Below are 16,971 nucleotides of genomic sequence, written 5' to 3'. Positions count from 1 at the left end.
AGGGTTGAAATGGTCACACACAAATACAATTAATCTTATGTTATGACATTTAGTGGGAAGCTAAGCAAATCTTGGACCAAAGATTAAGGGTCAACCTCTTTGGTCTTTATTCTAAATTCAATTACTTCAACATCAATCCACAACCATTCATTTGCATACTTATGATAAGTTGATAACATATCTTTATACTGGCTTCATTTTAGAATAATTATAAATATGAGTAGGGACCGTAAGATAGTTTTTGAGTTTTTCTATACTCCTCTTGATGTTCTTTTTACTTTAACTAAATACATTTTTTTATGTAACAATTAAATCATAATATCTATAGTTGCATATTAGTAAAATAAAAAGATATAATAGTTAAATGCTACTCCGTATCACCGTATGTATTAATTAATTAAGTACCCATTGATATGAATCAAATACGCCTCAACATGATTATGTTATGTTTATATATTGTGAGAAATTTAGAAAATTCTCTCAACTACTTATTAATAGTTCCTAGATTCCAAATAGAATGTACAAAAAGAACAGGAGATGTTAGTAAGCCATGGTAGCTTAGGTGAGGTAAATACATTTTAATAACTGCGCCATCTCTTTCCAAATATACTAGTGTGTTCATTATTTTGAAATGGGTATAAGAGCTAGAAACGTGTCGTCAATTATTTCGAAATGGATGAAGTATCTCACCACAACCCAGAATAAGAAATAGTTATAGTGCATAAATAGTCAAACTTTTGATTTAATGACTTACTTAGGCCCTATTCTTTTGAGTTGTGTTGAACATAATTGAAGTAGAATAATGATTTAAAATGAGTTGATCTGAACAAAATTGAATTTAATTGATCTAGAAATCCATCTAATAAAAACAGGGCTTTACATTAAAGCAGTAAAACATTATCATTATATAAATATCACACCACATAATACACGGAGTATTAACTACTTTTAATTCTGGACAGTTTTTGACATATAATTTGGCTTCAACCAATTATACGAGTGACAAATTGCAAGGAAAAGTCCCCATCGAGTCATGGTCCCTGTAATGAATGAGTATTAAATAGGTAGTTTAAAAGCGAAAGTGGTGTAAAAAATATTAGATCAAGCTACACTAGCATAACTCTGCTTTATAAACCGACCCAAAAAAAATAGAAGTATACACTTGTGGATGATCTTTTGGCATAGTTAAACTTTAGTTTAGGTACAAACTACACTTCGGGATGATCTTTTGGGATAATTAAACATTTGTTTTGGTGCAAAATACACTTATGGATAATCTTTTTGGATAGTTAAAATTTTGGATTAGGTACAAAAATTGAATGTAAAACAAATAGCTAGGCAGTTGTAATGGCTTTTAGAAAGGAAGGTTAGAACTTAAATGACGGGCTAACCTAACCTAAATTTAGACTATGGTGGGGCACAAAGTCACTACAACATGGCCTACATCCTACAAATTAGTAAAATAAAGGGACCAAAAAACTAAAAGGAGTTTCATGTGCGAGTAGTCAAAAACGCGTTTTTGCAATGGCCCATACTCAACAAACCTTCACAATTTCTCATGCTCTTCCTTTGTCATCATAACTCCCTTTGCTCCGACACTTTTTCTCAATCCCTCTATACCCGTTGCTAATTGCTATGCGCTAAGAAACCGTTTCAATTACTTCCTTTTAAACTATTGAAAAAGAAACGGTTTCTAATTTTCTATTCCATGCTTACAACCTTATGATGATGAATATGGACTTGTGTGGTAGTTGTGGATGATGAATGTATGATCATTGTGTTGATTGTTGGGGATAATGTTCTAAACGGGGTTTAAGTTGCGCGGTCCAAAATATTTTATGGCGTCCTGTGATGATTATTAATATTAAGTTTTTAAAATTAAGAAGTACTTGGATTACCTTTGTCAAAGATAATTGCAATATAAGAACAAAATATTTACGAGAATTTAGGAATTTAAGGTGTTTAAGTAATAACAAGCCGAGAAATAAAGTAAACATGATAGTTAAATGGAGTATTGTTGCAATTGTATTGAAAACATGAATGTTGTAATTATTATAGAGCATGAAATCTTTTTCATACGAAACATTATATTTGTATATATAGACAAGAGGTTTCTTTTTAATTAAAGGAAAATGTTATACATAGCCCTTAGGACTACATATAAGCATTAAATTTATACTTGAAAATCGTAAAAAGTTAAAAAAAATCATTAAAATATAGACACTAATAAGGGCCTGTTTTCTTACGTTGAAATTCAGTTAAGTTCAGTTAAGTTAAGTTCAGTTCAGTTCAGTTAAGTTCAGTTTAGTTCAGTTCAGCTCCTAATTTTCTTCTCTTATAATATATTCATTTCAGTTCAGTTCAGTTCAGTTTAGCTTATTTCATTTCATTTCAGTTCAGTTCAGCTGAGTTCAGTCAAAGAGAACAGGTCCTTATTCCCTAACATTGATTTACGCGTGTTTTTATCATGAAATCCTAATTTTATACAGTTCCAAGAGTATATTTAATGCTTATAAGCCCTTAGGGCTACTTATAACATTACCCAATATAGGGAAGAAAATTTATGAAAAGTGGGTATGATTATTGGAATTTGGCCTTTGCTTTAATTTGTTGTAGTACAGGGCTAATAATATAGTTGAGGAATTTATTTTTCTTACAATAATTAATGGACTTAAATGAAGGAAAATAAATTACATAATAATATTCGGGCCTAGTGCTATGGGGATCTTGTACATGCCAATGGAAACAACCTTTATTGAACCTAAGAATTTGAACACTTGTAAGTTTTAAGTGAGCTAATATTCAACCTTCAACTTAAAATTGATTGATAATAGAAGTAACTTCTTAATAAGATGTACACAATGATGATCACTTTGATTTATGTCTTTAATACAAGTATATGAGAAAAACTAAGTTGCACATCATGTGTATGCCTTCATTCTCTTCCTAGCATTTATCAATGCTAACATTGACGGTTTCTCACATTTAAGATGCAATCTCAATAATTATGTAAATTAATTGTGTACTTTATATAATCAGGAGTATGCACAACTAATTAGAATTAGAATTTGGAACTTTATTTTACAGAATGGACTAGAATCAAACCAATTATTTATACAATCTTCAGCTCTATAAAATTATTGCTTTTAAGAAGGTTTCTGTTAGAAATATGAGATGTCATCGATATGGACAATATCGAAAAATATGTGTCATATCTTTAACAGTTTCGAATTTTCAATTATTGCTTCAAATCTTTATACTCGATCATCTGATTGTGTAATTTGAAATTTCATATTAAACATATCGCATGGTATATGTCACCCTTTGATTTTTTTTTTTTAAGAAATAGAAAAAATTAAAGTTTGAGATAATTATATATACTTGTACTTAGGCTTAGTTCAACTTAATTTTACTTATTTTTGAAAAAATAAGTTCAAATCAGTTCAGATAAGGAAAAAAAAGTTCAGATTAGGTCATCATTTTATACGTGATTTATCATCACTAGATATTTTTAATTTCGCAATGAAAAAAATTATGAAATTTACATTTTAATAAAAGACACATTATTACGTATCTAACAATACCACACTTGATATATTTTTTCTTTATAGATTATCATACACATAAAGTCAAAGTTTAGTCAAATCAGACAATCAAATCAGATAAAACTAGCTCATATCAGACTCGATCAGATCAGATTAGGTTAGACCAGATAAGATTAGATAAGCAAAAATAAGGTGAAATAAACGAGCTATTAATATTTTAAAGTACTTGGTAATCTTGTAGTCGGAAGAAACATTGTGTATAGTATAGTATCCAAAGTTTGAATTTTAAACATGCTAATTGCAGATTTGTTGTAATATGTGAATTTGATTTCATGATTTGGATTGTAGATTAGCTAGGGATTGGTGGGACTGGGACATAATGAAAGTGAGTTTTTTGTAATTAGGCCATGGATTTTGGAGAGCTAGCTGCGTTTTTCTTTAAAAATAATATTTCGTGTACAATTTTCCTTCTATTTCTATGTACTCTATAATAATTTAGAATGTTTTAGTTGCATGATTATAATTTCATAAGGGATTGAGGGGTTTAAACCCTCACGACTTTATTTTTATAAACATTTGTTATTATTAAAACGATCTTGCTAACAAGCGTCCCGAGTCGTTAGATAAGGATAATTATATTGGTTGAAATGGTATTAAGTTAGGAATTTATGACAAAATCACGCGTCGTTCGGTGTAATTAATGTTAATATTACTCTAATATTTGCACTTTAATTCTCTTATCTAACGCCCCCGGGGCGCTCATTAGCTTTTGCCTTATTAAAAGATTGCAATACGACTATTCTAACAGATTTTGAAAGCGGATGAATATCGTCAATTCGTCACTTATATAACATATATGGATTCCATAATTGTAGTTGTAGGTTTTGCGGCTTAAACATGCGAATCTAAACTGAAAGAGATGCTTTGAACCTGGCATTAAAGCCACAAAATTAGACTCTGCAGCCATCAAATCCTCGTATCTAGCAAAGTTTAATAGATTAACTCAAATATTAACACAGGACATATTTCTGCTTAATGCAGTACTTGGCATCTAATCTAATCTAATGTAAAGTTGTAAACTATTTAATTTAATTTGTGTCATAATAAAAACTCCTGCCACTTTTCCCTTTCCCTTTGTTTTCTTCCTTTGTTGTACTCTTTGTATATGCATATTACTTTATCTTGTAGCCAGTTTAGTACTCTTTCCTGTTATGTACAACTATACAAGTATACTTCATATTGTGTTACTCCGTTGTCCGTACCTTTTCTGTATTAAAATAAGGGTTACTAGATCAAATATACACGGAGTGTTTTCATGTTAATGAGAAATGGTACAGCTACTCTTAGGAATGAAATGGTCCACTTTATTTTTTGCTTCATTAAAATCAGAGTGATTATTGACTTTATTTTCCGGCATTGACTAAAGACAAGTAGGTCAAGTATTATTGTTAATCCATAACCTTTTATCAAGTATTGCTAGAGGACTAGAGGGAAGGTTTTAGTGAACTTGTGTATGTGTTGATTCTTGCAAATTGCAATTAATACTTGCTAATGAAATTCACTTAAGTTCGAGAACTAAACTATCTTAAAAACTTATTCATGAATGATCACGAGACTTTGACTAAGGTTATAACATGACAAATTTGTTCGCAAGTAATTCCTAAATTGTATTTTTTTTTTGGTAAGATACGGGGGGTGCCCCTCCTGTGGATCAAATCCGGGTCACTCCTGAGGGGAGATGGAGGGATAAATCGTCCCTCAACTCCATGATCTTCATTCCTAAATAGTAAATACATCCACACAAAGTCTTATTTATAAATTGTCGGTAGAAAGTTCTTAAGAAAAAAAATCATAGCATAGTTACATACATTACATGAGTTTCAAATTAAGGTGGACTTGAAAGGTTAAACAACAATGTTCCCCTTTGACTCGCAAAGTGTAAGATACATAATTTAATGAAGTATTTAGAAGGCTAGCTAAGCTAGAAAAGTATAGAAGGAAGCTTGACAAATTATTGTTCAAAATGAAATCGAGTAGAGGGGCCTAGAGTTTTGACGAAAAGTGTTGGTCGTTTCCTTATCACTATACCTCAAGATTTGTTTGCTTGATTTGGTAGGCCATGTCTCTCTAATAAGGCAAATCTTTATATTTCAAGCCATGAGCAATGCTTTTCATACATACCAATACGAATTGGCTTTTGTGTAAAGGAGAACTCATACTTGAATTGAGGTGTGACTAGTTAATGTATATGAATGCAACTTGAAATGATACTCCTAATCTTTGAAAAGAATTAACTTGAAATGTCACTTAAGAATGATATTATTGATTTTATATACAATTGTTTTGTATATGAAGTTTTATTTATGATATAGATAGGATAAATAAAGAATTTTTTTTTTATAATTATGTATACCGATAAAAATTTTGCTCTATGATGAAGCACCTCTTATTTTTCTAAACCAGAAACCTTGGGAAACTGCTACAATTAGAGATGAATGTGAGCTAGGTTGACACGACAGCCAATTAGGCACAACATGCCCGACTAGGCACGAGTTTGTCATAAGCCCAACATGGCACAAGTGCACGTTAATGAGCCATGTGCAGATTTTATAAAATTGTCGGGAGCCCAATACCAGCATGACATCATGCCAATATCCGGATGCCGATCTACTTATTGGCACAACATGACTAGGCATGGGACAATGTGTGAAACTCTGCATGGACTCTGTTTATGAAAGACTAGCATGAGTCCGACACAACACAACTATTTTTTGGCCCATTATAGGTACGACCCTCTTAAGCACGAGGCACATTGTCATGGCACATGAGCCTACTATTCAAGGTTCATGCCCATCTTTAGCTACAAAGCCTACAATCGACATTCTATTTGCATCAGCTACGGGTGCAACTCTAATGTTACAAATTGTTGGGGTGAAGTAGGAACATGTTCTTCTTTTCCCCACGAGGTTTAGATAAATTTGAGATTGTAAGGTTTCGGTTCACAATTTTTTATTTTATATAATTAAAATCTAATACTTTCAGGTCAATTACAAATTAGATTTTTAATCTGATCGATATTTCATAAGTCTAATTGTAGATAATGAATTTAAAGAAAAAAGGATACCAGGCTACCAGCTTAGACACTTCTCTAGTGTCTAAACTGAGATCCTTCACAAGCAATTGGCATTTGCCATTTTATTAAGTGTTACTTGTCAATAATTCTTATCTTAGTTTGGGCTTTCTCATAAATGCATTATTTTGGTCCGACATTGGAATTGGTTTTGTGGTAACAATAGCCTGCCAAGATTTTTACGTTAAGAAAAAGAGCATAAAGAAAATATTTCAAAACATTAAAGGAGGTTTATTTTGTGCAATGAGCAATCAAAAGATAACATGTTTACTCTGTAATGTTCTAAATAATCTATCAATTAAAACTAATAGAATATGCTGACATCACCACTTTCCACGTGTCGCTCTCTTAATAAAAATTTTCTCGTCTAAATGCAATGATGATGTCATCTTTTTCTTTTATATTTTTTTTACTATTATTTTTAGAGTTATCATATTTAACATTTTTGAAATTTAAATATTAGAAGGTTTCACATTACAATTAAGACCTATCAATTTATCGTAGGAAATTGAAACAATTTTAAATAGCAGTATAGCACACTAATAAATGACCTCCTACATTGAACTATGAATTAGACAATGTTGAACAATATACTATATCATAATTTTGATGAAAATGAAAAAAATTTACATTACTAAATGTATGTATTTCTTATTTATATTCATATATAATAGCGATTTATTTATAAAATATACAAACTAAAAATAGGTTTTATATAAACCGAGCATTGCACGGGTTCTAAGTTTCTAACCTAGTTTCTTATAATTTTTAAGTAAGTTCAAGTCAAGTTAAAATAAAGAAAACAAAGGCTTTTAGTCATATACAAAGTATAAAATAGTAGTTTGATTGGTTGAGAGCTAGAGCTTGAAGGCGGATGGACTCCTAGAGTCCTAATCTGGTATTTAGGACCGTTCACATTTATTGAATTGATTGGAGCTGAACTAAATTGAGCAGAATTGAACTGAATAAAGCTGAAATGAATATTTTATGAGAGAAGGAAATTAGGAGTTGAACTGAATAGAATTAAAATTAAGCTGAAGTGAATAGGCTCTTAGTGTTTAAAGCTTCCTAAATCCTAAGGACTTCAAAAAAAAAAAAAAAAAAAAAATCGTAAAAATCCTAAGGACTTGTTTGGGGTAATTGACATCCTTGGGTCTAGAGTAAGCCCAACAAATTGAAATTACACAGTACGCATTATGTAGCCCACAATTATAGCTAATCTTGTTTTCGTATATGATGACGGTATGTTCATATGTTGGCATTTTGGCAACTTGGCAATGTATTGGGCCTCTTGGCTCACTTGTCGTAATCAATTGTATGTCTAATGATAGCCAATAGAGGTTTGGAATTCAAATTGAGTCCGATGAAAGAACCAGAAAATATAGATTTTTTTAACACTTGTAAATGCCTAGCCCACAATACTAGATCAAAAAGATCGAATCGTCTCCATGGCTATCTCTCATTTAAAAAAAAAAAACAAGGAGAATGATGCTGAACTTGTATATATTTGATAAATTCAACATGGTAAATATAGTGATTTGAGTAGACGATAACTAACAGTCTAACTTGTAGGTTTGGTTGACTATTTCGAGATGATAACTAACATGTATGTTTGTTTTTTTGGTGTTTAGAGAGCCACAAGGGCAGGGGTGAGAATCGATCCCAGGAACTCCTAGGACCGGGAGGGAAGCTTCAACCACTTGAGCTATCCCTCTGTTTGTTATAGACTATATTGAGTAAATGACGTAAATGGTGAAATGTAAAAAGAAATTAAGTTCCTTATTTTCTTAAAGTAAATTGTGGAAAGATTTTCATTTGATTTGTTAGAATAATTGATTTATATGCCTATGAGCACACGTTAAAAAATTCTCTTAATTTATTATTATTGATTTTATATGAACTATGTGAGCAATTGTCTTTCGAGGTTTATATATATATACCATGTGGAGTCATGGATCAAGTGTATTTTATGTCCCCCTTAAAAAACGTTTTTATGGACATTCTAGACAAGAATGTAGGAAATTCAAAATAGTTGAGCTCAAATACGATGTGTCATGTATGAATTACTCAATTAACATTTTAAATTTTTCTGATAGCTAGTTCAATTCAGTCCAAACAATTTTTTAAGAGTAGTTTAATATATCAATCGCAAAACTGTTATTACGATTTACGACTATTAATTTTGGACGCGTAAGTAATCAAATTTAATTTTAATGTTGTGTACAAGATTGAACAATAGTGCAACCCAACTAAAATCGACCAACTACATTTTGAATTAGCCTTTGTCTCGACCTTTAGTGTTGATGACACTTGTTAAAATTAATCTTAGTAATTAAGGTTATGTTTTTAATTGCTGTCAAAATGTATAAAATTTCAAATCCAAATTAAATATGGAATAAATTTGGCCGGTTTGACAAACAAAATTAAAATTATGATAACTACATCAACACGCTGGTTGCTTAAATTGAAACATTTGATTATAGTTAGCTTTCTTGAACATTGTTAGCTTACATTTCTATATAAGACAAAGACAAATATAAACATTTCAATGTCACTTCCCAAATGAAAACATCTTATACATTTGAATGTAACACGTTAACATGATAAAGGTTAAAGATTATGATGTAACATATATATACTCTCTAAGTCTCTAGACATATATGTCATGAATTCACTTGCTTGACTAAGACACTCAAGACTATTTCCGAAAAGAAAAAAAAACACCCAAGAATTTGAGAAGGGACAAATTTGACAATCTTCAATCACGCAATAAATTCATAAAGATAATATTTCATGAAGGATAAATATAAATTGTTAACCACATACATTCTTAGTAGGATTTCACATGAAAATTAATTGGTGATTTGTGCAATAGTCCACCTATATATTAGTCAATGTTCCTCTTTTTTTAGCGTGTTATGGTCATTTTTCCAATATAAATAGACGTATACTTTGTTTGTTCTAAAAATACAAGTAATTGTTATATTTTTGACGTTATACAACTTGAACTATTAATATACTCATAGTCCAAAAAGAAAAAAAAAAATAACATAAAATAATATTCCTAATTAATGCCTAAAATATGTAATACTCCGTAACATATTTTGATTTATGGGGTCATATTTGTGATGATTTCATGAGAGTGATGAGACGATAAATTGAGAACGATAAGACTCATAGAGACCTCCTTTAACATTATCCAGATATATAAAATAGTTCAATGTTAGATTGCTTTGTTCAACTAGAAGCTTCATAATCCTATATTTAGCCCAAAAGTAAGCCATTTTATTCAATAAAGTTTACCATATACACCAAACTTATCTCATGCTCTCCAATTAAGATTAAGAGTGACGCATTTTACTTATATCCGAAAGTGTCGTAATGCCCTTCATTGGGCTGTTGCACTACAAGTCAGTATCCATATTATTGACTAGAAAATGCTCAAATGCGGACCAAAAATATAGTACGGATTACGGATTAATAGTAAATAAATACAGTATATAAAATTTACATGAAAATATATTAAGTACTTGGCCCTCAAAAAAAAAAGTACTTAGTAACACACAAGACGAAAAAAATATTTAAAAAACATCCCAAATGTAGAGTGTTCTTTACATTGACGCTAACTGGGAGAAAAAAGGCTCCCTAATTAGCAAAGTTGCTAGATGACTTCCGAGGCATCGGCATCAACCTCTAAAAATAATGCCTCCACAGTTCAAAATACACCGAAAAAGAAAAAGAGCTTTCAACTATTATGTCCAAATATTTGCATCTCACTCGTGGAAAAAACAAGTTCGTTTGCCATTTGCAAGAGCCACATTTCCTAAAATATGGCCTCCAAGTATTTATTATGACGTCTCCTGTTAAACTCTAGCACACTACCATAAGTGCGATCAGCAACTCCGACAAACAGTGATTCAGTGTCGGGGCTGAACGAAATCCCTGCAATCTCTCCAAACAGGTCAATTTCTTGTGCCTCCTCATATCCAGATTGTGTATCGAAGATATGGACAAAGTCAGCTGGCTCGGCCATGGCCATGAACCGGCCATCTGAAGTAAATTTCAATGCTCTTATGGCACCCATTCTTCCCTTAAGTACCTCAAGGGATTGTGACATGTTCCTGATATCCCAGAGTCTGCAAGTTGTGTCTTGGTTTCCGGTGGCCAAGATTCGCCCATCAGGGTGCCAAGCAGAAGCAAATGAATAATCCACGTGCCCTTTGAGTGTACCGACGACTTTCCCTGTATGAGATTCAGATACCAAACACTCTGCACTGTCACCAAGGACAGCCATTAACTTGCCATCAGGACTCATCGAGGTGTTCTACAAACAAAGCAAAAGATAAGAAATCAGCACATATCTCACAAATCATCAGCAATATTGAAAAGTTAGGCTGCTTTCCAACATAGAAGCCATGACCATGAGGTAGTTCGTACTCACATTCACAGACCAAGGAAAGCAGAAATGATTAATGCAAATGAAATTTGCAGCATCAAAAACTCTAACTTGAGCATCATTGTTGCCAGCTATAATCCATTTTGAACCACTAGGGCTTTGGCATATATCAACTGCATTAGTAATAGCATTCTCCTCTGTCGTTACTTTTGTACTGAATTCCACCTCCGGCTGATTTAAGTACTGCAACCAGAGAGCGACAACATGTAAGCCAAACAAGTTATAAACACTGGAGTGAACAGAACAAAAAATTAAAGTCACATACCTTGCAAATGAGCTCCCCATGGAAACCACCAGCCACCAAGAGATTATCCTTCACGCACATAGTGCTAATCTGCACTCTCGACAAGGGCTGAGGAAGAGATCGAGTGCATTTCTGTGAAGCATCATGAAACTAATACTGTCAGATAAGTGACATAACTATAAAAAAGATGCAGCCATGCAAAGCTTTCATACTTGCAACAGATGAGGACACTTATGACTCACCGTTATTGGCACAATTGGTTTAGCCACATTAATCACTTCTTCACTTTTCTTACGTAGAGCAGACCAGTGCATAACAGAGGAGTTCTGCATCAGATAAACGTCATGCTTTGATGTCGCCCACAACAAATTCCTCAGCTGCAACCACAAAACAGATTTTGGAGAGTTAGTAACAACCACCAAATTCTCACACCAACTTAATAAACGAATCATAAGTTTTTTACAAGTACCAGGAATGAGATCACTACACTCAAAAACTCAGATTGATGCACTCATCACTCTGTCTGGCATTTCTAACCTAGTAAATTCTGTTATGTAAGCACCTCTACAATCTCAGATCAAGTGGAATAGATAAGCCTATCTACACCAACCAGCTACATGATGATATGGGAAGCCAACTAAGAATGACATAAAATAAAATCCAGAATGGAGTAGACATTGGACTAGCTAGTTCTCCATCTTGCCAATTGACATGGCACAGGAAGTATGTTAGAACTATTGAGGTCTTTACTTAAACAAGGTGACAGAATCATGATGAACAGTCAGCATCCAACCATCGGCAGCTTAAATATGGACTGTGCAGAAGGGAGTGAAAAAATACGAAAAAAAAAACTACTAACATATGCAAAGACAGTCAGACAGAAGGGTGAACATAATGAGAAACTACAATCCACCACAAAGTATATAAGCAATAAGATTATTATAAAAATAAAAAATAAGAAAAAATCATCCAAGATATTGAACACGAAGTAATAGCATTAAAGAAATTACAGAATAAAAAAATTATCGTGTTGTCAACAATTATTGCAAGCTTCATTAATTTTCTAACATGTTCAGAATTATATTTATCCTCTCATACCATATTGAAACGTACCCTTTAAGCGCCAGCTGCTCAGATATAACTCCATCCTGTTACAGAGTTAAAATTCTAATGCCACAAGGCGGTTAAAGCAATATTATAATGCTAATTAAAACAATAGAGTTGTAAACACCACTTTAAATTGTATACATTATTAGAATTTAAGCATCAAATGACACCCAAAAGCAAAGTGGCCAAGGTCAACTAATAGTAAATCTAGTTCGAAGCAGTAATATATACAGTAGACAGACTTCAGATGTTCAGACTCTATTAATTTTTTTAATATCACAAGGATAATATGATCTGAGGTTTTGCTTAAATAACTCAAATGCAGATGTACAATACAATTATACAAATGAACATGTTCTGCAACTAAAGGGGCTTTATTCTGATGTCTAATGTAAAAGACACCAAACATAGCCTCCTGACTTTCAAAACTCCTCTTTCTGCCTTTAATTTTATTTTTTCTTTGTTCTATCTACAAGAGTGACATATTTTACAACCTCCAAACATGAACTTTCAAGATGCCACAACAGACACTTAAAGTATTGCATGCAACAATATGATGCTTTTTACCAGACTAACCAGAGTATTATACTAAGTAGACAAGATAACTTTATAAGCACTACTACAGAAAATAACATAATGCTTAACATAATACCTTGTATTACTACAAGTATAACAAATTACAGCACCACAAAGCAAAATCCACTCAAGATAGTACCTTACATGACCGAACTTTTATATTTAGAATATTTTGTGAGTATTAAGCATCAAATCAATAGTAATGATTACATCTTCAATAATCTGCACAAAAAGATGAAGTAAATACAACCCACATGGTTTTTGCCACCAGATACAACATGTAAAAATACATAGACATGGGAAGCAAAATGAAGCTAGTCAATTTGTGCCACATAACAATTTGTTTAAGCCAAGAAATTTAACATGTGATGAAAAATGAGGTTGGTCAAATTTGAGCCACATAACAATTCATCTAGGGCATAGTTAGGTTTGTTTGCTTAATGTCATAACCAAATGTCTTAACAAGCAAACTAGAGGCCAATTATACCATCTTAAGCCTAAAGCTGAAATTCTTGAGTGTATCCTTCTATAAGAAACACATGAAAGTTGGATCTAAGAGACCTCAAACACGCAGCAAACCCCCTATCTTAACATCTAATGTTTTCCTCAAATACCTATTTAGACACTCAGCACTCAGATATGGGTACGACAATTAGACACTTTATTTTGGACCAAAATCATGCAAAATTTTCATGAAATGGTTGTGTCTGACACATGGGTACAAACTCGCGTTAGACACTCTTTGCTAAGTAAGTTTCCTTGGGACCCTTAACTGAAAAGCCACATAAAGGACCTTGCAAATCAAAATGTAAACTGGTCAATTTTGATATATTAGCAGCAAAGAAAAGAGTAATTTTCACAATCATTACCATATTTGATGGAGAATATAGTTCAACTTATCATGTTTACTTTCAAGTTTCAACACTGAGTACTCTAGAGTAGCATATAAAGTAATTTAAGAAATGGTTTTAGGAAGGATAGAATTTAGTTTAGATATTCATATGACAAAAGATACCTTAAAGAATTGCTTGCTTCTTTCGAGAAAGATTGTATGTCAATTAAAGAACAAACTGATATAAATATTTTTTTAAAAAAATCAGATTTACATTCTCAATTCTTAGATCTGTTTGTTCTATAATTCGCCTATCAATCTCCCTTGATAAAAAGAAAATTAAAAAGGGTAATTTTAAAGTCAAATGAATTTTCAATTAAATTCTTCTCTTCACAATAAATATGTTTAATTTTTTAATTTGCAAATTGTTATAGAGTCCTCAAGTGCTAAACTAAACAAATTCGAAATCTAGTCTCCATCAACTATAGAAATGATCCCGAAATCCACATTTGTTCCTTGTGGCCAATATATAAAGATATGACAACCTTACACTTGAATCTCAAAGGTCCCTTTAAGTGATCTCTACATCAAAACTACTTATGTTTTTGCAACAATCTGAAAACAAGCATAAATTTTACCTGAAAATGCACAATTGTTGACTTGATAAGTCTTGTATTAAACTGAAAATCATAGAAGGTTTGGCTTCTCTTCACTTGCTTGCATTCCTGTTACATATTGCACATCAACAAACATGAATCATAACTCACAAAACAGGGCCTATTCAGTATCATTGTCATTTTCCATCTTACTTTTGAATTATTCAAAGTACAATTATACACGATATTAAAAAGAATTTAAATTAGTCATACTTGTATAAATCTGAAATATGACAACTAAAATCTGTATAATTTTATTTTTTTTAGTAATTTCCAGATTTTAATTTTTTTTTTTTGCTATTAATAACAAAAACTAAAAACTCAATAAATCAGCATCAATTAGAACGTCGTAAATCAAATTAAACTGTCAAATCAGTAAAACTAATCAGTTTCAATCCACAAAATCAAATAACTTCAAATTTTCTACAAAAAAAAAATAATAAAAAATAATAATTCTCAGAAATTAAACAAAATAAGAAAACTGACCTTTTCCAAATGTTCTCGAGAAGAAGGAAGACTTTCAAAATTCTTATACTGCTTCAACCGAGTCTCACGATATCTATCTCTCGTAAAATTAAGCCTATCCCAAGGTATTCCTTGTATATCTTTCCCGTTCTTCGCTTCTAACGCCGTCGTTTCGCCTTTTGACTTTCCTTCACACTATTTTTTCACCAGACAACCAATTTTTCAATCAATTATTCATACATAAACAAAACAAGCTTGTTCAATTCCGAACATCAAAATGAAACAAAAGGAGTAATGAAGGAACAAAAAGAGGAATAGAGAAAACGTACGACGTCAAAGCAATCCTCGACGTCGGAATCGAAAGGATCGTCGGTGTTGCAAAGGCTACTTGTCGGCGAAGAACTCTCGGAAAAGGCTAAAAGCTCGCCGTCAAAATTAGTGAAATCGTTGATATAATCAACCAACTCTAGCTCGTCGTTTTGGAATTGAAACTCCGCCATTTTAATCCTGCAAAATTCAATCCTATTTATATACACTCAAGCAAAAGAGTTGAGTACTAATTACACCGATCGACGCGTGATTTACCTGGAGATTGAAGAGAACTGAGAATAGTGTATGTGAAAAAAAAAAAAAGGAGAAGATTGAGAAATTGTGGGAAAATGGTGGGAAAGAAAGAAGAAGTAGTTATTTATAAAAGAATGGTGGACGAGTTTTGGTGATGGTGAGAGGGAGTGAAGAGGGGAGAGGAGGTCGAATAGGTAAATGGCAAGTGTGGGTCATTTTTAATTAATTAGATGGTGTTTATTTTTTTAAAATGGAATTTTGTGAGGTTTGGGTCCCATTAAAAGAAAGACGACCTGTCACCTGCCGTTAAGCATGGTTAACTGCTGTTATTGTGGCCTTTTGATTTGACTTGTTTGTTTATTTTGACTGTAAATGACAAAATGGAAACTTCTCCCCAAAGTTGGGTGTGGGTGTGGGTGTGGATGTGGATGTGGATGTGGATGTGGGTTTGGGCGACATGAAATGAAATTGGCCTGATTTGGCATAAGCCCGTCGTCGACATGGCAAGGACGCGAGCATGCTAGTGGGCAATGAGTTGTACGGAGTACATGAACATTATTTTTCAAATTTGGCACGAGCTCAACATGGGCATGACGACTTGACGAGTATGTCAATCTATCAACTTGTTTCGACCAATCTGACAAATATAAAAATTATTAAGAGAGTTTATTGGTATGATCTGACATTGGTCGAGCCTTTATAGGGGTCGCATTAATAAAAGATCAACATACGCCAACTTAAATCACAACTTTATCTTTCCCCATTTTAGGGGCTTGTACGACCTTGCGTCTAGATTTACTTCTCTCTTCTAAGTACTTTGGGGGCTTGGGGGCATATAAATCGATGGTGAGAGGTATTTTATATTATAAATTTGCAAAATTAATTAATATTGGCTTATTATAAGTTGGTCACAATGACATTGAGTATGATTTGGGTGCAATAAAGACCAAAAAATAGGCAAATGATTCTATATCACAATTTCTCACTTTTTTTAGGAATGATTCTCAAATCAATATGCACTATACAAACTGTTAGGAAATTAGGGTGTAATTGTGTTTGATTAATGCGAAACAAGTCAATGAAATTAAGAACGAGAAAAGCAATAAAGAAGATAAACAAATAACACAAGGATTTACGTGGTTCGGTCAAAATAGACCTACATCCACGGGTGGGGGATTCGAGAGCTTCTTCATTCACTATAATGGAGAAAGAACGAAGAGAATAATACAAGGAGTCCTAAATCTAATGGCTCAAAAGGTATGATCTAATTGATCAACTAAAGGTTCCTTTTATAACACAAGGAAACCCTAATAAAACCCTAAGCCCTAAGATTGTTCCCCAAGTATACTCAAATAGCCGTCATAGAAAAGATATAATTTTAGGAAATATTCCATCA

The 16,971-nt window shown here is 32.4% G+C and overlaps 1 protein-coding gene across 1 annotated transcript; it reads right to left on the bottom strand.

The window, feature by feature from the left end:
• Window positions 1-10,232: 10,232 nt before the first annotated feature.
• Window positions 10,233-15,767, bottom strand: LOC145639244 (putative WD repeat-containing protein C2A9.03). The gene is made up of 8 exons (XM_081690427.1): window positions 15,597-15,767; window positions 15,341-15,518; window positions 15,033-15,206; window positions 14,529-14,615; window positions 11,618-11,752; window positions 11,397-11,507; window positions 11,117-11,314; window positions 10,233-10,999 (listed from the first exon to the last, which is right to left on the bottom strand). The coding sequence occupies exons 2-8, from the start codon at window positions 15,509-15,511 to the stop codon at window positions 10,499-10,501; spliced, it is 1,377 nt and encodes a 458-aa protein (XP_081546553.1). The 5' UTR covers window positions 15,512-15,518; window positions 15,597-15,767; the 3' UTR covers window positions 10,233-10,498.
• Between the last annotated feature and the right edge of the window lie 1,204 nt (window positions 15,768-16,971).

This window comes from Chenopodium album, chromosome 7 (assembly GCF_948465745.1).
Source record: "Chenopodium album chromosome 7, dcCheAlbu1.1, whole genome shotgun sequence".
In the NCBI taxonomy this organism is placed as follows: Eukaryota; Viridiplantae; Streptophyta; class Magnoliopsida; order Caryophyllales; family Amaranthaceae; genus Chenopodium; species Chenopodium album.
This window is presented reverse-complemented; position numbering and strand designations above follow the sequence as displayed.